The sequence below is a fragment of the Colletotrichum costaricense genome, assembly GCF_030867565.1.
Source record: "Colletotrichum costaricense strain IMI 309622 chromosome Unknown Scaffold_3.1, whole genome shotgun sequence".
NCBI classification, from domain to species: domain Eukaryota; kingdom Fungi; phylum Ascomycota; class Sordariomycetes; order Glomerellales; family Glomerellaceae; genus Colletotrichum; species Colletotrichum costaricense.
In genome coordinates this window covers 323,947-343,929 of record NW_026848232.1, presented here as the reverse complement: position 1 = coordinate 343,929, position 19,983 = coordinate 323,947, and the positions used below count along the sequence as shown (strand labels likewise).

The 19,983-nt window shown below is 52.1% G+C and overlaps 6 protein-coding genes across 6 annotated transcripts; 2 read left to right on the top strand and 4 right to left on the bottom strand.

The window, feature by feature from the left end:
* Positions 1–808: 808 nt before the first annotated feature.
* On the bottom strand, positions 809–2,654 carry CCOS01_02916 (uncharacterized protein; the record flags this gene model as incomplete). Its single annotated transcript, XM_060451103.1, has 3 exons — positions 809–1,802; positions 1,859–2,464; positions 2,554–2,654. The coding sequence occupies 3 exons, from the start codon at positions 2,652–2,654 to the stop codon at positions 809–811; spliced, it is 1,701 nt and encodes a 566-aa protein (XP_060317368.1).
* Positions 2,655–4,732: 2,078 nt separating this feature from the next.
* CCOS01_02915 (galactosyl transferase GMA12/MNN10 family protein) lies at positions 4,733–5,791 on the bottom strand (the record flags this gene model as incomplete). The annotated part of the gene is made up of 3 exons (XM_060451102.1): positions 4,733–4,951; positions 5,014–5,441; positions 5,497–5,791. 3 exons carry the CDS (start codon positions 5,789–5,791, stop codon positions 4,733–4,735), a joined length of 942 nt encoding a protein of 313 aa, XP_060317367.1.
* A 1,128-nt stretch (positions 5,792–6,919) lies between these two features.
* CCOS01_02914 (uncharacterized protein) lies at positions 6,920–7,915 on the bottom strand (the record flags this gene model as incomplete). The annotated part of the gene is made up of 1 exon (XM_060451101.1): positions 6,920–7,915. The coding sequence occupies one exon, from the start codon at positions 7,913–7,915 to the stop codon at positions 6,920–6,922; it is 996 nt and encodes a 331-aa protein (XP_060317366.1).
* A 626-nt stretch (positions 7,916–8,541) lies between these two features.
* Positions 8,542–9,611, top strand: CCOS01_02913 (proteasome A-type and B-type; the record flags this gene model as incomplete). The annotated part of the gene is made up of 5 exons (XM_060451100.1): positions 8,542–8,585; positions 8,638–8,657; positions 8,747–8,788; positions 8,847–9,443; positions 9,493–9,611. 5 exons carry the CDS (start codon positions 8,542–8,544, stop codon positions 9,609–9,611), a joined length of 822 nt encoding a protein of 273 aa, XP_060317365.1.
* Positions 9,612–11,991: 2,380 nt separating this feature from the next.
* CCOS01_02912 (RNase3 domain-containing protein) lies at positions 11,992–16,602 on the top strand (the record flags this gene model as incomplete). The annotated part of the gene is made up of 6 exons (XM_060451099.1): positions 11,992–12,243; positions 12,307–12,335; positions 12,394–12,442; positions 12,490–12,742; positions 12,795–15,248; positions 15,311–16,602. 6 exons carry the CDS (start codon positions 11,992–11,994, stop codon positions 16,600–16,602), a joined length of 4,329 nt encoding a protein of 1,442 aa, XP_060317364.1.
* Positions 16,603–17,079: 477 nt separating this feature from the next.
* On the bottom strand, positions 17,080–18,285 carry CCOS01_02911 (uncharacterized protein; the record flags this gene model as incomplete). Its single annotated transcript, XM_060451098.1, has 5 exons — positions 17,080–17,241; positions 17,294–17,406; positions 17,461–17,564; positions 17,621–17,822; positions 17,886–18,285. 5 exons carry the CDS (start codon positions 18,283–18,285, stop codon positions 17,080–17,082), a joined length of 981 nt encoding a protein of 326 aa, XP_060317363.1.
* Positions 18,286–19,983: the final 1,698 nt, after the last annotated feature.

Here is a 19,983-nt window from a genome sequence, read left to right as displayed (position 1 = left end):
GAGCCGGCAGTCAGCGCGGACATCCCATCCCTAGAGTTTTTCTTGGAGTTTGGTTGCGGTGCCACCAAGCGGTCCCCGATAAGACCACAGGCCTCGACTTGAGACGCGGCTTGAAGGGGTGAGGGCTCTTTAGATGTGATGCGGATGAGGAAACTTTCGATAGTGCGGTGTGGGATGCTGCATGTAAGTGCAGGAGACAAAGAACGATACCATGGGTGGCCCCCCGGAATTGGGCCGTGACGCTCCGGATGTCCCGTTGGCCGTCCGCGGCAAGGCGTCCACCGAGATTTTTGATAGAAAATGGTTCGCATGTCCGCACGGCAGGCCCTCTTTAATCGAGATCTATTGATTCCGATATTGGCAGCCAATGACTTCGATTTAGTCTTCTACACTCGCGTTTGCTGGCGAATCGCGGTCAGAGCGGTAGTCCTGAGACAACCCTAACCGCCCGTGAAGATAAAAAAAATACCCGATAGAAATTGAGACAACTCGATCCATGAGAGAGGAAAGCTCCGATCGAACGCACTCGTTCATGTCTTGAACATGTGGGGGTCCCGTTCGCCCCGTCCCGATCATCGAGCCGGACGCAACATAGTTCCAGCGAGCCAATCCCCATTAGCTCGGTAAGCTTCGTGCGGTCAGCAGAGCAAAGTGGGAGCGATATCGGTGAGAGACAAATAGAGACGCTGAATAAACAGATATGTTACACCGTTATATGTTACTGGGGTTTTGTCGAACCCGAGTCCTGATCGAATGCTCGCCAGCTAATGCACTTACAAAACTCCCAACCGATTTTCTGCTTCCTCCTTCATGCTTTGTACAACAAATCCAAGAAACCGTTGGCCAAGTCAACAACCACGCTCTTGTTCGGCAGGGATCCGGCAACGCCATACAAAGCAGCCGAGTCACCGACGGCCTTGCCCTTGACACCCTTACCCTCAACAGCGCGAACTCTCTCCTTTTCCTTCTCGGCCTCGACAACAGCCTCAAGGTCGGCCAACAACTTCTCGTAGACCTTGGTAATTGGAAGAGTGACGGCGACGTGGATTGCAGGAGGGTTCTGAAGAGCGTTCAAGTGCCAGCCCTTCTCTGACATGCCGTCGGCAATGTCGTAAACATTGAGATTCTTGGCGGTGAAGGCAACAACGGACACCAGAGGCTTGCCCAAGATCTCCAACTCGTTGTCCAGCGCTGGTGTCTCGCGAATCTTCTCAATGATTTTCTTGGTAGTGCCGACGATCTTGACACAAGCGTCAATGTAACCAGCCTCACCGACCTTCATCAAACTAGCCCAGCAACCGGCAATCAGGGCACCTGGCCGCGAACCGGCCATACCAGGCGAACCGTACACACCGCCAGACCAATCTGGCGACACGTAGTACTGGTATTTGCGGAGTTCTGCGGACCTGTACAAAACTGTAGAGTTACCTTTGGGCGCAAATCCATACTTGTGGGTGTCGCAGCTGATGCTCGTGACGCCCTTGAGACGGAAATCAAAGAGCTCGGTCTCAAAACCTGCCTTGTCCAAGAAGGGGACCATGAAGGAACCGAGACAGCAGTCGACGTGGAGGCACAGCTTCTTCTTGATAGCCAACTTGGATAGAGCGCTGATATCATCAATGATGCCATGAGGGAAGTTCGGTGCGGAGCCAACCAACAGAACTGTGTTGCTGTTGATCAGGCGGGAGACGGCACGGACATCGACTTGATAATTGGGCGCAGGGCAGGAGACGTAGTGGATCTTGATCTTGAAGTAGTCACCGGCCTTGCGGAACGCAGTATGAGCGGTTTCGGGCAAGATCCTAGTGCGTGTCAGTAAGAAAGATCACAATGACATAGCCCCACGGAGAAAACGTACATCTCAGGCTCAGTAATACCCTTCTCAAAGTATCCTCTTTGGCGCGCGCCGAGGCAAGCCGACAAAATACTGTCAGTACCACCACTGGTGGTGGCACCGGCAGCGCCGGGAGGAGCGTTGAACATGGACAGAACCATGGAAACAACCTCAGCCTCCATCTTCCTCACGCCTGGGAAGACGTCCGGATGAATGGGGTTCGCGACGGTGAACTTGCCAAACGCCTCAGTCTGCAGCTTCAACAGCTCGTCCTCGCCGTGGTAGACGGCGCCAGAGACAAAGCCATCCTCCCATCTCGTGTGGTCCATGTTCGCCAGAGTATCAAGCTCCTTCCGGACGTCGTCTTCGGACCAACCCTCCTTGGGTAGGGTCAGGTATCGGGTGAGGTTCGCGGGGATCATCTTGGTCTGCAGTTTCGCCATGGTCTCGTTGACCTGCTTCTGGACCTGGCCGCGGACACCGGGGGCGCGTAGGAAGTAGCCATACAGAACTCTGCGGATATCAATGTAGATCTCGACAATGCTGCCAATCAGGCCGCGGCCCTTGAGCTTCAGAAACGTCTTGCGCGTCCATCGCCAGACGAAGAGGAAGAAGATAATGTTGCGCAACCTACGGGCCGGGGTTCTCGAGGTTAGCCGATGCCGAGGTTACTTCGGGAAAGATACCGAAGTGGAAAGATGGAAGCATTGGAAACTCACAAGTCGAGGTTCAGGACCAACAATGGACTCGCCTGCCGACTACGCTTGACTTGGTTCAGTCCTTCGCGCAAGCTTGCGGGAATGCGGGAGCTGCCGGGCATCTTGTCTGCTGCCGTTGTTGTAGCTCGGCACAGTGGGGTGTTGCAATTCGCGACAAGCAAGCAATGGAGGTGGGAATCGTGGAAGAGGGAGAGCAACCCGGGTGGATGCGAATTCCAATTTATAAATACGCGGAGTAGAAGGGAATGCGAACGAGGGGGCTCAAGAGAGGAAAAAAAAGATTTGGAGACTGGGGGACGGGACGAAGATCAAGGCTAGGAGCTGGAACTTTGGAAGGTTCCGACATTAACAACGCCACAGCAAGAGCATCACCGGCGACCGGGGTCAAGGAAGTAGAGGTTGGAGGGTCTTTGCTGTGCAAGTGCTGTGGTAAGCAGAGCCAACGGCTGGATCCCGAGGAGCAGAAAATCGTGGGGCATGGCGTCTTCTTGATTATTTCTTAGCGCCGTTTACCCCTGTCGGTGCAGCGAAGATAGCGGAGTACCTTTTGGACTTCTGGAGCGCTGCTTCTCTCTGGGGAGCATTGCCGCCATCCGGTCTGTCACATGCGCCACTCCAAGCAAGAGAAGCCCTGTTTCCCATGGTTGCCCGCGTCCACCTGGCTGCAGGCAATATCATCCACGAACCTTTCAGGCAAGTCACAGAGACAGGGGGTCCTGCTTAAGCTTGACGTCTCATGCCCGCGTCGTCTAATTGGGGAAGCGACCTTGACTAACAAAGTAGGATTCACATTGAACCGATGGCTTCCTCCTATGTAGGCGAGCAGTGGCTAGGTCTTCCCCGACGTGAGGTGTCAGTGTCGAGGTGGAGCGGCCAAAGATGAACACCACCTACAAAGTCCCAACCCAAAGAGGGCAGTCCGCACCGCGCGACGTGCCCGTCATCTTATCGCCGTGGCTGATACCTGACGACATTTTCCACGCGAACCGAGGACCTTCAGACTCGGCCGATTGGGTAGCTTGTCTGATGCACGCATGACTTTGCGTCCAGATCGCCAGCCTTCTATTGCTACCTCGACTCCTCTTCTTCAAAGAGAAGTGTGACCTTGTTTTATAAGGAATTTCCATGCTTAGAGCATAAGTCTGGGGCGTTATCTGTCAAAGCAACCTTGGAAGGTCATTCAACTCTGTCCGTCCGCGGACTGCCCCGGAGCGAAAAGATCCACTATAGCGGGGCGGAATCGGGCCCGCGGACGCCCGTTACCCGGCTTGATCCAATGGCCCCGGACACACCTAGAAGTCGCATTTCCAACCATTGAGTGTCATCATCATCATCACTCTCTTCGCATAAGTGCTGACACTGCTGAATGCCGAACAGCAAGCAATTTTGGGCTTGAACTCGGGTCGCACAATGCCCCTAATGCCAAAGGTCAACCAGTGTCCTAGTGAGTAAGCTCCGACAAAGTGGCCATGCGCTTTGCCTCGACCACGTCACATCGACAGTGTTCACGTCCGAGAGATCCAAGCGGATCCCAGGCGCTGCCTAGAAGTTCGATCTTAGCGAACGACAGCCTTGCAGCCGAATCGCAGACGTGCATCGACAACCAACAACTTGCGCCTAGACTCTTTTTTATTGGTTGATGTGAGGTCGCCTTCCCTGTCCAACTTGTCTTACAAGTAACGGGCAGCCGGTGACCCTCATGGAGACAAGTTGGCCAAGTGGAGACGATCTTGCATTTTTGATCGCGGCCAAGGACAATTGCTTATCAATGGTATGGAGATTTGCGAACAAAGTCCGTGTTAGCATCCGCGCTGTGGCAGGATGGCCAATGTCTATCGGTATGGTATACAAAACACAAGAAGACGCAAGCCTTCGGTCGTCAAAACGAGTCATCATCTCGAAAGTATCAAGAGAGAAAAAACATAACAACCCTCATGAGCGCCGTGCGAGAAGCTCATGCAACCGGGTAGCCTCCGAGGATCTTGACCATCTGTCATTAGCCCCCGTACAAAATTCCTTCATGAGATGGTCTCCCCAAACCCAAATAAACGCCCTCGTCCAGCTCTTGTACACTTGAAATGCCGAGTTCATGCTTCCTGGAGAATATAACGCCTGGAGCTTCTCTGTGCGTTGGTCCTCCTCTAGCGAGGACAAGCATTGCTCTCTTCTAGCCCTCCGTCTACTGCGCCTTGAAGGCCGCCTGCCACTTCGTCTTGAAGCTGCTTAGCTCCTCGTCGCAAGCCCGCTCTCCAGTGTTTGTGCAACCAGCTGCGCGGACAACAAAGTGACCATCCTTGTAGATCTCTCCCTTATCATATCGATTGTAGGAGTTGAATGTCTTCTGGGGCACAATGGCGAGCTTCGAAAGGATAGTAGGATGCCATTGTACAATGTGTTCCTAAGGCAACGGTTAGATCTGGCTCAGACGCAAAAACGAGAGGCAAAAAGGAAGGACTTTACCAAAGCATGACCCTCAGCCTTCTGGAAGTTGTAGCTGCGGTACAGAGGGTCAAACCAGGTGTCGATGAAGAACTTCGCCCAGTCGCCATTCCGGATGAAGAAGCTGCTCGAAGAAAGACCCTCTCTGTCTTGCGTGACCACGAAATCGATGTCGTCGCCTTTGAGATGAGGGAATGTTTTGATGATGCTGTCAGGGGGGACGACCGGGTGATCCCTGGCCATCAAAGTATCAAGCCTGTCCGACTTCAACACCAGATTCTCTAGAGACGTCTCCGGGTCCATGATGTAAGCGTCTTGGTCGAGGTACCAGAACCATCTGGCTTCTGGAAACTTTGTCATCGCGTGCCTCAGTGACACCACTTTGTTCCATGATGATGGAGATCCGTTCAGATCGTAATCGCCCGCTTTCACGAACATCACCTCATAACCTAAGACCAGAGCTATTAGCATGTGCAGTACAAAGAAGAACCAGTGAAAGCCTACCATGTAGCTGCGCATATTGTTTCCTGTTGTCGCGAATGCTTGCGAGATATTTATTGCTGAAGTTGTCCTCATCCAGCACCGTCACTATTACCGCTGGTGGGTCACCAGAGGGTGGTCGAGGGCCGCTAGGTGACTTGAAGGCTCCAGAGAGAAGGTATATGAAGCCGAAGAATACAAGAGCGCCTGCCGCGATGACCTTGAGCCTACTGCGTCGAAGAACTGGTGGTATTCTGGAGGATCTCGCCTTGAAGGGAGGCGGGTTCGAGCTCTTTCGTGGTGGGTATGCGAAATGCATCGTGTCGAATTAGGAGATTAGTTCAAAGGGAGAACTCGTCGGCCAACGATCGAGAGAATTGTCGCGGCTGGACCAGCGTCGAAATGCGACGCCTCGATGTTCCGGAAATGGCGGGCGTTTAAGGACAAATTTCGTCGGTGTTCGAACACGAGAGAAGACGCTGACTGTGGCCGTTGCGACTAGAGGCTTGGCACAGAAAGGAGGGAGGAAGGGTGATGGAATGTCGGAATCAAAGATCGTCGGGGTATTCGCAGGGCGTCATCCAAAGAGGCGCATCACGTCCGGGCCTCGAGAAGTCTGGGCGACACTCTGGAAAGCGAAAGGGTTGCAAGGGAAGCAGTGGTGCAAGGGCGAGGACGGCCGGTCAATGTACAGGCTGATGAACACGAACTCGATACTATGGCTTCGTTAAATTCGAGGTCCACTTTGGGAGCATTAGATCTGGACCGCGCCGAAAACCATCAATCATTGGCCCGGTCGGTGGTATTATTGTCCGGTCGGGCGATCCCTGGGTCCCCTGGGCCCCTCCTGTCAAGGGTTGTGCTGGTTCCCCACTACCAAAGCAACGTCAAACCTAATGCTCTATGCGGGGTCCTGTAACGCTGACCATGAGGCGTAGATTGCTAGATCAATAAGATTCAGTTGTTTAAAAGAAATACCCGATACTCGAACTGATGCTTCCTTGCAAATTCTCACTATACATGCCGTTCATCATCAGTAACTAGCAACGAAAATGTGACACATTGAAGTTTATTCATGTCTTTCATCACTACCAAAATTTTAGGCTAAGCCATTGATTAAGCCATGAGACATATGTGTATCAGCCTGCGCGTTTGCCAACTCAAAGGATGTTGAGAGTTGTCGTCGGCATGGTCAGCCAACAGAATGTTGACTGATTGATGGCAGGTTGATGTCGCCTGCTCGTCCAAAGTGAATCTGACCAAAACGGCTCAATTCAAAGACAGAGCAGGGACTTATTCTCCGCACACAGACTAGTTGACACGATATGGAAGAGAATCTTCGAGGCAACTTAAGAGTGTGCGGGTGGCATCGTGACACATGGCGCTACAGGCGTTCCGTCTCTCGAGTGATAAAGAATGTTTGCGTTTCTCCACATTCCGACCTATGTCAGTCTTCCTTGATATCTTCATCCTCATCATCGTCACCACCCACATCGAAGACTCTGTCGCTCGCACGCTGTAGAGCTGAAGCACTGAACTTTCTCACGCCCTTCCAGACTCCCCACAGAAAGGTCGCGGCACCAATGACAACCAAGCCCAAGTTGATGTTCTCGACACGCGCGCGACCAGTCCCTCCTCGACGTCCAGAAGTACTAAGGATACCGCTGGACCTCAAGTTCCACCATTGGACGGGTGACAGAGCGAAGAGAGACTTCACAAACCCAAGCAGTCCAAGAGAAAAAAAGCCTTTGAGGAAGTGTTCCAGCCATGTTCCAGGCTCCGCACCCATCTCAGGGACAGGCTCGTGAATTGCTTCGATGTCGTCAAGAACATTCGCCGCCATATCCGCGATTGCGCCCATGGGATCGGTCCACAAGTTCAATATTGGATCCGCAATGAAGCCCAGAATGAAGACCGAAACGATGAAGATGAGGATAGTTAGTACTATTTGCGCAAAGGTTCCTTGCAGACGATTCGCCCAGGATAATCGCTCCAGCTTGTATGAATAGCTGCAGGTAGGACATGCGAAGAAGTTCCGCGTAGCTGTCGAGTCGGCATACCTCCAAGCTTGCAAGCACCCTTCGTGGACATAGCGTTGAGACCCCTTGCACTTGCATGGTGAGATAAGTCGTCCAGAGTCGGGATCATCGGATTTGTAAACAGGTCGTGGACGTGAGTTCATGAAGCCGCTCATGACACTTGGCTCTTCGAATGTAGGATGAACCGACTCGAAGCAGATGCGACATGTTCGCGGCCCATAGTATCTTTGCTTGGGCGGGGAATGAGGTTGCTCCTGGGGTTGGTCTCTGTCCTGTTGCCCATTGTCCTCAGACTTGATAGGCTCTGTCTTCTCGGGTAGGTCGGCTTCAGAATGGCTTTTGCGCGTTGGGCCTCCCGTAGGAAGGTCAGATGGCCAATTCCACTGAGGCTTCGCAGCATCCATGACGAACAGTAAAAATTGATTGCTGTAGACGTTGGGATTTGATGCGTCTTCAAAGCATGGGGCTTTCCGTATTGCGCGGGTAGAGTAACTCTGTGCTGTGAGAGGAAGAGAAGCAATAGAAGACTTGCAGTGAAAGACCGGCTGGCTCGGGGTTGGAAGCTTGGCCTAACTTGACCAAGTGCAGCAGCGCCTACATGACAAGAATTAGCGTAGGCAATATGAAAGCCTGATCTGTCCTTTCGGAGTGCTGTGCCTGTCGGAGAGGCTGCGCCAAGCGAATAGGATCTTTGGGAGGGCACAGGACAAACGAAGAGCAAAAAAGAATATTCCAGCACCAGGCACTTTATTGTGAGCTTTCTTCAGGTGGTCATAGCTTCCAGCGCCTCCCGGTTACGTCAGCAGTATGACCCGGATCAACACCTGAGCCGGCCATGTCACGTGCTGCTGGTTCCCGAGCGGCGCCCGGCGTCTGGCAGCTTGACGCGGCGCGAGTTGCCTGGGAGGGAGAGCTTCGTACCTGAGCTCTGGCAGCCTCACCTCGTTTGACCGCAGCCAACCCACCCCCCATCCTCCCCGACCACTGTACTTGACATCACATCTCGACTACACGATCAAATAATCAAGCAATGGCCGACCGTTACTCTTTCTCCCTGACGACGTTCTCGCCCAGGTAATTTTATAAGCTTTCTAACCTATGACGTCCGCATGCTAATCGATTACAGCGGCAAGCTGGTTCAGATCGGTACGCTCCAACACAACCCCCACCGGCCAATATCTTTCAACTTCAGGAACGGAACGAACGCTCGAATCGCAGGACTGACATTCATCTAGAATATGCTCTGAACGCCGTCAATCAGGGTGTCACCGCCCTCGGTATCAAAGGCAAGTTGACTTGCCCCTCCTTCCTCAACCTATGCTAACCCCTCGAAAGCCACCAACGGTATCGTCCTTGCGACCGAGAAGAAGTCATCATCGCCCCTTGCCGACCCTAGCTCGCTGTCCAAGATCAGTCTCGTCACCCCCGACATCGGTATGGTGTACTCAGGCATGGGTCCCGACTACAGAATATTGGTGGACAAGGCTCGCAAGGTATCGCACACGGGCTACAAGCGCATCTACAATGAATACCCGCCTACGCGGATATTGGTGCAGGATGTTGCCCGTGTCATGCAGGAGGCTACTCAGTCTGGTGGTGTCCGACCTTACGGCGTCAGCTTGCTGATTGCTGGCTGGGATGAGGGTATTTTGCCTGAGGACGAGACCGAGACCAAGGAAGGCGAGGAGAAGAAGCCCACAGGCAAGACCGGAGGTACTCTGAAGGGTGGACCCATGCTGTACCAGGTCGATCCCTCTGGCAGTTACTTCCCGTGGAAGGCGACGGCGATTGGCAAGAGCGCTACGTCTGCGAAGACGTTCCTGGAGAAGAGATACACGGAGGGCTTGGAGCTTGAGGACGCCGTGCACATTGCGTTGCTCACACTCAAGGAGACCATCGAGGGAGAGATGAATGGAGATACCATTGAGATTGGTAAGTATTCAAAGTGTGTCGTCAAGAATGCGTCTAACTGGGAGTATAGGCATCATCGGACCCCCGGCAGACCACCTGCTCGGTATCGAGGGTGTTGAGGGTGCCAAGGGCCCTCGCTTCAGAAAGCTCAGCCCTCAGGAGATTGAGGACTATCTTACGAACTTGTAATTTGCGCAATGGCTAGGACGGTCTTACCTTGTATCATAGAATAGCATAGAGACATGGGGACACGAAAAGTCCGAGCTCTAGACTCAATGGATGACCTGCAATGACGACATGACGAGATACGTTGCATATGTGATTGGGCATCTTGATAGACTGGCCATGACTGGCGAGTTCTCTTCGCAGGGAAAGATGCAAGCTGTCACCACCGTTGCCCCGGACTGCAGATATTGGTAAAGGAACTTGACTGACAATGCGGCGTCGTTTGGTAATTATCGATGGCAGAAATCTTGATCAAAGATTTGGATGGAGCCATATATCAGGCAACAGCTGCAAGATGGGCACTACCGAAGTGAAAAAGAATCGCTGGCGACAGTCGGCCGCCTCTAGCAGCCAATTCATTGGCTTACCGCGATCTGAAACCGCCCGCCAGTTACTGTGCCGCAACAACCTACATAGTCGCCTGATAGTCCCGCTTGAAGGTATTTTAGGACCGGTCACCAGGTGTGCCTCGAGTGCCTAATCATCAGGCAGATGACACTTTCGTGCGGTGGTCTACTGTTGTCTAGACTGGTTGAGGAGAAGTAAGCCGCATGCGAGTAGCAGGGCCTTGCATTAAGCTAATCGCACCTGGGAGGCACAGCATTGCGACTCAACCAAGCAAGTCAAAGTAGACTTCAACGGAGAACCTTCAATTTCTAGGACTTCTGCGAATCAAGAGGTGATCTGCAACATGCGGCTACGTATTCTTTTCACCGTCATGTGAATAAAATCGAACAAAAGTTCAAACAAGAGTATTGCATTAGAGACGCAGGCCCGAATGACCCAGTTTTTGCTGCACTTCGCCACAGTGCTCTCAATTGAAGAGCAGGGTAGCATCCAAAGACTGGAGTTGAGGTTGCAAGCCAGATCGACTCCAATAGAGATACAGACTGGCAATCCAGGTAGATGAGTAGTACCTTGAATGGCCTGATGTACTTGGTAGAACCCCAGGAGGCAGCAGACTCTCAAGTTAACGCCTGGTCCACGATCCGAAGCCGATGCCGCGTTGCTTTCATAAGCAAAGATGTTCCTGTTCTGGGCTTGGCAAGGCACTGACGCACGTTTTCCTGGAGTCGTCAGCTAGCTGCATGCACAATGCTGGATTTAATCAAAGTCCGGACGGGTGGCTAAGTAGGCCTCGGGTTCCGGTGAATCAAGACCGATAAATTCGGCATCGGCCCCGGTTGGGTTAGTCTCACACTCAAGCCGGGGTGAGTGCGGGTGACTGTGGAAACTCTTGGAGCATGAGCGAGCCTAAATGACAGCTGTTGGTCAGGACTCCAGGCCAGTGATTAATTATCCGTCACGACGGATTACCGGAAGATTCAAGATAGGTACCTGATCTTCCAAATCCTGTTCGGGAGTTCTTAAATTGATTGGTCGGGGACCGATGTCAGATCGCTCTCTCTTTCGTCCGAGTCTTACTTTGTTCTTCCTGATTTACCTTGAACACTTTCTATGCTGGACACATCAAGCAAATCGGGGCTGCCATTCGGAGCAAAACTTCGACTTCTCGAAATCAGAACGGGGGTACCCGAGGCCCAAGGCTGTCGTTCGTTCCATCGCCTTCTCTTGATCCCTGTTTCTCAGTTCAAAAGTTCACTCTACAAGCGCCACAATGATTCTTTTGCTACGGTGCGTAACTGCGTTGCGAAGTGGTATACGTCCTCCGCAGATGTGGGCCGCTGGCCTCCTGCAGAGTCCCTGAACTCAACAGAACCGACCTGTTGCAGTGCGTGTTGGCTTGCGAGTGCAAATATGGATAGCATGCCACGACTACGTGTTGCCTCGAGGTCTCAATTTTCCTCCCTACTCATGTGCAACGAGAAAAGAAGCAAACAAGCGGCAACATGTTCCCGAACGCCCTCCAGGCACCCACTACGACGTGATTCTTGGCAGGGACCCCAACCTCTCATAGACTTTTCTGCCTTCACTACGGCATCATCACCATATCCAGGTCAGCAATCAGGCACTTATCGCCGAGTCACGCATGCATCGCACCCATTGCACTAGGCAAGTTCTGCGTGTTCGAATACACGGAGGTTGTATCCGCAGACGCACCAGAGTGCTGTGCATCGAGCCCCATGAATTTTGGTCCCCGCGTCACACGAACTTTTGGTCTATTTTCCGTTTTGAGCCGCGTCATTTAACCTTACCTACATTTTTTGACTCATACCGACCACCCCACTGCCGGGCGAGTCTAGTCATTGTACCCCGGTACTTCGAGCGTGCTGGTGTACCTGTTCTTGGCTTACTTGGATTCTCCCGAAGTACCGCGCTTCCCAGGACCGTGGTCAGGACCCTAGGACTGGGTCCTCAGGTCCACGCTAGAACCATACAAACAATGACTGGCCATTCACCATCATCTTCCGGCGAGGGTGCAGATCCTGTGCAAGATGATGTACCTTCCAATGTGCCGGTCCTGGGACCTCATAACCAGGAGGCACTCTCAACAGCCGCCGAGGAGTTGATCCTGAACAATGAGGCCTCTTCGCCTCTAGCTGAGCCAGCCTCAGGCAACTCGGTCATCATGAATGCGAGGGCCTACCAGTCCGAAATGCTTGCCGAGAGCATGCGGCAAAACGTTATTGTTGCTGTAAGTCTCGTCGAGCCTGTGGATCCAGTCCCAAAGAGACCATGGGTTATTAACACTTGATAGATGGACACAGGTAGTGGCAAAACACAAGTGTAAGTGGACTGCCTACGAGCAAGCGTAGTTTCGTGACATTGATAGAAGCTTCTATAGAGCTGTTCTGAGAATTAGAGCTGAATTGGAGAGAACGACGTCCGAAAAGGTGCGTTAAGGCCATTACGGATCTCTGTTGCTAGGCTAACTGTACAGATTGTCTGGTTTCTAGCTCCCACGGTATCGCTTTGTAGCCAACAGTTCGAAGTTCTCAAAACCCAGATACCAGAGGTTCAGATAAAGTTCCTCAGTGGCGACGATAACGTGGACTCATGGTCCGACCAGCAAACTTGGGATGCGGTTCTTCTCAATGTGCGCGTGGTTGTGTCGACATACCAAATCCTGTTGGACGCGATGTCGCACGCATTCGTGCCTATTTCCAGGCTATCTCTGATAGTCTTTGACGAAGGTTTGTGGTTTAGAGGTTTAGAAAGGGGCAGAGGCTAACCAGTACGAAATAGCTCATAATTGCATCGGGAAGTCTCCGGGAAGCAAAATCATGTCACTCTTCTACCATGAAGAACAACGGAAAGGCCTCCCTACTCCCCATATCCTGGGTCTGACAGCAAGCCCGACTTTTGGCTCCAAAGTCGAAAGCATCAATACCCTCGAGGCCACGCTGGACGCTGTTTGCAAGAGCCCGACGATGCACCGAGACGACCTTCTTGCTGCTGTCAACAAGCCAGAGCTGGCATCCGCAATCTTTCAAAATCGAAACGAATACGATATTCCCAACAGCTTGCGAAGCTTGAGAATGGCTATACAATCTCTCGATATCTCGGAAGATCCCTTCATTCGACACTTACAAGCGGAGGGAACAGATCGCAGTCAGCGTGAACTCATTGCGGTTCTCAAGAGTCACGACACGTACATCCAGAACCAAATGACTTCTTTTGGCCGGCAGGCGAATCAGATATTCAACGAACTTGGACCTTGGGCTGCAGAGTATTATATCTGGGAAGTGATCTCAAGGTTCAGAGCCGCAGTCAAGGCCCAAAGCGTCTGGCTTGACACATGGAAGGATGAAGAGAAACAATACCTCGTCAATGTTCTCAGTCAAGTCGATTGCCAATGTCCATCGAAAGAGACCATCAGCCGTGCTGTCCTGTCGGATAAGGTGTTCGTTGTCATTGAACAATTGCTACAGTATAAACCTGACACCATTGGCATCATATTCGCCAGAGAAAGAGCAACTGTTGCGGTTCTATGTCATCTGCTAACATCGCATGGCTTGCTACGAGAGCGATATCGAATCGGGGCCATGATGGGCACATCGCAGTTTCAAGCCAAGAAGAAAGATATATGGGACCTTTCTCGAGTGGAAGATCAGCGGTCACTGCACCAATTCCGATCCGGGAGGAGCAATCTTTTGGTTGCCACCAGTGTACTAGAAGAAGGCATCGATGTGCCGGCCTGCAACTTGGTTGTCTGTTTCGATACCCCACCGAACCTCAAGTCGTTCATCCAACGCCGCGGACGGGCCCGAAAGAAGCAGTCCAAGCTTCTCATGCTACTTGACAGCTCGAATCCACTGGGGAAAGAGTGGGAGACCCTGGAGGCGGAGATGAAGGCCCAGTACGAAGAACAAGAGAGAGAATTGGAACATCTACAAGAGATCGAGCAGGCTGAGGAGCCAAATGAGATGATCTTCAAAATCGAACAAACAGGGGCTGTTCTGGATCTTGATAACGCAAAGCAGCATCTCGACCATATTTGCCGGATACTTTCCCCGGGAGAGTTCATCGACTGGCGGCCAGACTACATCATCGACAAGACGGACACAAAAGGCACGCCAGACTTGCGGGCCACTGTTCACCTGCCGAGCTACTTACCGGCCTCGGTCCGCAGCTCTGAGAGTCAGTTGGCTTGGAAATCAGAGCAAAATGCTACGAAAGACGCTGCGTTTCAAGCCTATCGCAATCTGTACAAGGCTGGACTTGTGAACGACAACTTGCTGCCTTTCAAGCCGGAGGACTTCGTACCCGGAATAGACAAAAGAGCTGCTATTCTGCAGGTCAACGGTTTACTCAATGCCTGGATAGGAGTCGCCAAGGCCTGGAAAGTTGGCGACAATTTGCGGGCAACTCGGATCCTACTCAAGGATTCGGACGGTGTTATCCAGGGAGAGTACGACATGGTCATCCCCCTATGGGTCCCTGGGTTGCAGACGATACCCATTCATCTGGACTACAACGTCACCTGGTCAATTGAGTTTGGACATCAGCTTCCCATTGACAAGCTCACCGGCAATGATGACACAGCTGTACTTCTTGCTCTGCCGTACGGTCACCGGTGGGTTTCGGCGGATCTCCAGCAGATTGTGAGGTTCAGTGCAGTTGGTGCTGGAGATATGTCCGTCGATCAAATCGGCGTCAAAGGTTTTGTCCCAGGGGCGATGTCAGACTACGATCTGACCTGTTTCATTCGCGACCAGACTGGTTCCCCATATCTGTACGACAATGTCATCCCCCGCAAGCCGGCACCCGAAACTGTACAGAAGATGTTTTACGAATTCGAAAAGGCCCCAGAGGATGAACCTTACCTGGCTCTCAAGAAGTGGTCCCGTAGGTCGGATTTCCTTCATCGGCCACAGAGCGATCCCAGTCACGGCCCAGCTACCATCAAGCCGTATAATCGAGTCTACCCCATGTCGTGGGCAAAGGTGGACAACATCCCTGCCAAGTATGCCCAGTTCGGCGTGCTTATACCATCAATCTTGCACCGTATCGAGACGTACCTGGTGGCGCGAGAGCTGTCTATGGGCGTACTGAGGCCACTCGCCATCTCTGACCCGTCTCTGGTAGTCACAGCCATCAGCGCGGGAAGCGCGTGTGAACCTACAAATTACGAACGCATCGAGTTTCTAGGCGACTCTATTCTCAAGTTCTCCGCCACAATCAATGTGGCGGCTCTGAGTAAGTCTATCTCCAATAACCCGACGAGCTGTGCACGAATTCTAGAGCTAACACGAGACCAGACCCGGACTGGCCAGAACGGCTCCTGTCGTTTAAGAAAGACGCCATCGTCGCAAATTCGACCCTCTGCAAGGCGGCCATCAAGCACGGTCTCGACAGATTCGTCCTCACCAAGCCCTTCACGGGACAGAAGTGGCGGCCAATCTACGTGGAGGACGTGCTCCAGCACGGCGAGGAGCCTACCACGAGGAAAATATCCACCAAAACACTCGCAGATATCGTCGAAGCACTGATCGGGGCCTCGATGATTGACGGCGGTCTCCCTAAAGCACTAAAGTGCATGTCTATCTTTCTCCAACAGATCAAATGGAAGACCCTAGACGACTGCAGACAGGCCCTTTACGACGTCGCTCCCTCTGGCGTGCAACTCCTGTCTACCCTTGAGCCCTTGGAGCAGCTCATAGGCTACGAGTTTAAAAAGAAGGCCCTGCTGGTCCAGTCCATGACCCATGCCTCCTTCAGCCTCGGCAACACCCTGGGCTGTCTGGAACGTCTCGAGTTCATCGGCGACTCCGTCCTCGACTACATCATCGTCAACCGCCTCTTCTCCATCGAACCTCCTCTCCCACATCAGACGATGCATCTCCTCAAGACAGCAATGGTCAACGGCGACTTTCTCGGCTTCCTTGCTCTAGAGCAAGCAGTCAGTCAGGACGAGGTCGTCATAACAGGGACCGACGGCGGCAACAAGAGACCCGAGCTGCAACACACGCGCTTCGCGCTGCCCCTGTGGAAGTTTATGCGCCACCAATCCCCCGCCATTGGCCTCGAGCAGCTCAACGTCACGAAACGGCACGCCGCGCTCAGGGACGAGATGGTCGAGGCGATGGAGCGCGGCACGACGTACCCCTGGGCCCTCATGGCGCGCATGCAGCTGCGCAAGTTCTACTCTGATATATTCGAGTCCCTTCTCGGCGCCGTGTACGTCGACTCCGGGGACCTGGACGTCTGCGCTGGTGTCGTGGAGCGGTTTGGGATCTTGGCGTACCTTGATCGCATTTTAAGAGACGGCGTGCATGTGTTGCATCCCAAGGAGGAGTTGGGTCATTTGGCGGACAATAAGACTGTGACGTACGTTTTGGACGTGCAGGATGTCGAAGATGGTGAGAAGCGGTTCTCGTGCAAGGTCATGGTTGGCGAGCGGTGCGTTGTCGAGGTTGACGGTGGGATTTCTAGAGACGAGGTCAAGGTTAAAGCCGCGGAGGCGGCGGTAAGAATACTCAAGGCGGAGAAGTCTGCAGCAAAACAAGAGAGCATGGACGTACAGGAAGATGAAGATGTGGTCATGGGATAAGAGGAAAACGGTTAGAAAATGTCGGTATGTCACGGACACAAAGGCAGAAGAAGGATTTTGGCAGACTGGAAAAGCAATCAATTCTTATTTTGATGTTTCGTGTAAGCAAATTTGCGTTTGATTTCCCTTTTCCGAACTGACTGCCTATCGAGAGGTGGGATAAAGTGCAACAAGAGGGTATAACTGGCGCTTTGCCCCTGAACTCCTGATGAAAGAAACGATAAGCTGCTCGCATTAGAACCATGAAGAGACTGGCATTCTCAACTTTCCAGTCTGAAGATACTCCCATGCTTCCTGACTGCGGCTGGAAAAATCATAAGGTCCCTGAAGCTTGGCTTAATACAAACCGAAATACGCCATTTGGCCCTGAAAGCAAAGTTGCGCCGAAAATTGAGGGTCATGCTCGTGACATCGTTCTCTGCGGACTGGCGAAGAACAAGTACCAAGGAAGTACATTCAAGAAAGAAACTCATACGCCTAGTCGTCGGTGAGGTCAATAGCCTCCCTGTTGGCGTCGATCTTGATCTTCTTCCATTCGCGTTTGGCAGGCTCCTCGGTGAGGTCGTAGATCTCAGCAAACTCGCGTTTGATGGTAGGGCCCTTTCTCTCTAGCTTGACGGTGCCGGATCGACGTCCATTCTGCCCTACTTTAGTCTTGGGTTCTCTACACAGCGGTAAGGCTGAAACTCACGTTAATCTCGTCCAGACGCTCCGCAGCTAGCCGTCTGATATCGGCCTCGGAAAGCTCGTCAATGGCCTCGGGACTTGGAGACCGAGGAATGATGAGCTCCTTTTGCAATGCATCTGAGAAAGCGTGAGCTAAGTAAGCAGATAGCCGGCTTGCAGATCGCCTCATACCTCTGGAACGGTATTTGAACATGAAGCACGCCATAGGATTACCGCCGTTGAGATATTCAGCGCACACTGACTTCCTCTTGGAAACAAATCCACCGTCAGTGAAGCTATGGAGCATGTAAGCACAGGCAGAATTGTCGCATGGCGAGAGGATGCAACTCACGAGGTACCGTGAGAGACGGCGCGGCCCTTGAGCGCCTTTTCCGCAATGTTGAAACTGGAATTCTGATTATCGCGATAGTGCTCGTGGCCTGACGAGTACGAAGGCCCTGTAATGGTCAAGGGGTAGACAAAGACCTCGATGACGCCGAGAGACTTTGCTTTCTTGGAGTCTCCCTCGACGCGCTCCTTGGTGGCATCGTCAACTGAGACGCATGTCAATACTCAGAACACATACCCATGGCGCCGCCAAGATATGACAACTTTACCAGTAGTGACTTGGGAGAACTTGAATTTGCTCAGACGATCGTAAGAGGGGTCTCTTGAGCTTCCTCGAGAACCCTCAACAACTGTGCTCCATTTGTAGAATGGATCGAATGAGTTGAAGCGACTCGCCTCGCAAACGACACTATCCATGCGCTTGCCATCGACATATAAGTAGAGTGAGAAGGCGCTTTTCGGGCTCTCCCACCGGTGCATGTGATTAACCTCGTACTTTACCGTGAAGCAGGTGTCATCCTTGGACTCAATGTATTTGAAGGTACGGTGGGTTGCGTGCTTGCGGTTGACGTCGTTCTCAAAGCCATCCGGGTCGTCGTACTCAACAGCTTCCTGGCCATTGACTTGGATGGTGACTTTCACACCCTTGAGCTCGTCGATGACGGCCATCTTGCGTCACAGTCTCGCTAGTCCACTTGAATGACCCGCCGACAGAAAAGAAAGTGGTGGTCCAAGTCGTTCGTTCCGTCGTTGAAATAAGGTAAGGCGTATGTGCGGTGATGAGAGAAAAGTGGAATGTAGTCAATTTGGAATGAGACGTTTAGACCCACGTGAAGATGGGGAGGAAGAAGGTGCGAACGCGACTGAAAAGGCAATTATTGGGTGGGGGTTGCCTTACACCGATGTGCGCTCGCTGCCTGATTGGCTGTTCTTCATTGTTCAGGCAGAAGTGGGGTACCATGCTGCCAACTGTAAGAGCTGGCAGTTTCCCGATACATCATGTTCATTCGCCAAAGCTTCGTCGATAAGTGCCTACAGATACTGCCAAGCCGAAACAGGCCGCCCGTCTCAAGTTGCTCTAATTTAGGGACGAAAAGAAGAAATCGACGTCTTTACGGTTGGCAAACGGGTCCTTCCCGCATTCCTCCATTGATGAACCATATGGGACGTAGTCTGGTATAAAACCTCGCTAAAAAAAAAAACTCTGGGGCACGCCAGCGGGTAGATCCCCCTGCACCAACGGCCAAGAGTGGACTCGGGCAAGCCACCGACCCATCATCAAGGAAAGTACCAACTCGGAGTGACACAATAGCTTGCCGCTCAATATCTCACCTTTATTTCTCCTATTCCCATCACTGCTCCTGCTCCTGCTCCTATTTTTACTATTATTGCTACTATTATGATTGCCTTTTACTTTCTACACTGTACAATCTGCTTTCGAGAGGGTACCATAATCAATCGATAATATTGATAAATGATAATCTTAGTAGTTTTAAAAATGTACTTAGGTATAAAAGATCGTCATAACGTATGCTAGCAAGCTCTTGAGTAGATAGATTAGGGGAATTTAGAGCAGAACGTGACCCCTATTATCTCGTGTCAAGGCCGTAAAGCAACAAAGTGATGCTTTAGGTATTGTGCGGCGAACAGGGCTCCCTGGATGACATAGTCTGTATCTTCAATACCGGAACTTCGGCGAAAACGAGTATAGAGATGAGAAGATGCGAGAAATTAAGCGAATGTCTGAGCAACAAGTGGTCGAGGCCTTGAGGGAGGTAGACCAAAGACCGCGGGGTCTGGTCAAGGAGTCAAGGCCATATAGACCCCGTCAATCCTCTTCCTGTCACTAGCCACCAGACGCCCGTCTAGGTCAACGGGTCAGGTCAAAGTGGCTGGGTGGTGGAGAGGTTAAGAATTCAACAATAAAAACGGCCACAGCCTACTCGACGACAGTCTACCAGTTCGAAGCCAGCATGAGCATCAAGAGATGTAACCATACCGGTGGTGAAGTCTTTTTCGATGTCGCGAGACGGGCTTCAGTGTATTATATAGATTTGTAAACTTTCATCGATGCACACTGGTGTGTAGTAGGTCACCCACCCGCCTTGACTACCTTTCCGTGCGCTGTTCTTGTTTACCCTTGACTTGTTGTTCACTAACGAGGTGAAGTACTTCGGCTCAAGCAAAAAACTTGACGCGAAGAGGGTCCCCATGGTTCATCTAAGCGTCCTTTGGATGCATGGTCTTGCAAAGCAACCACGCCCTTACCATGGTTACGTTGAAGAGACTCTCATCTTGAGGCACGAAATATCAAACTCGTTAGGCACTTTACTTCGAGAAAGCACGACCGAATTTGGCCGCCTTTAG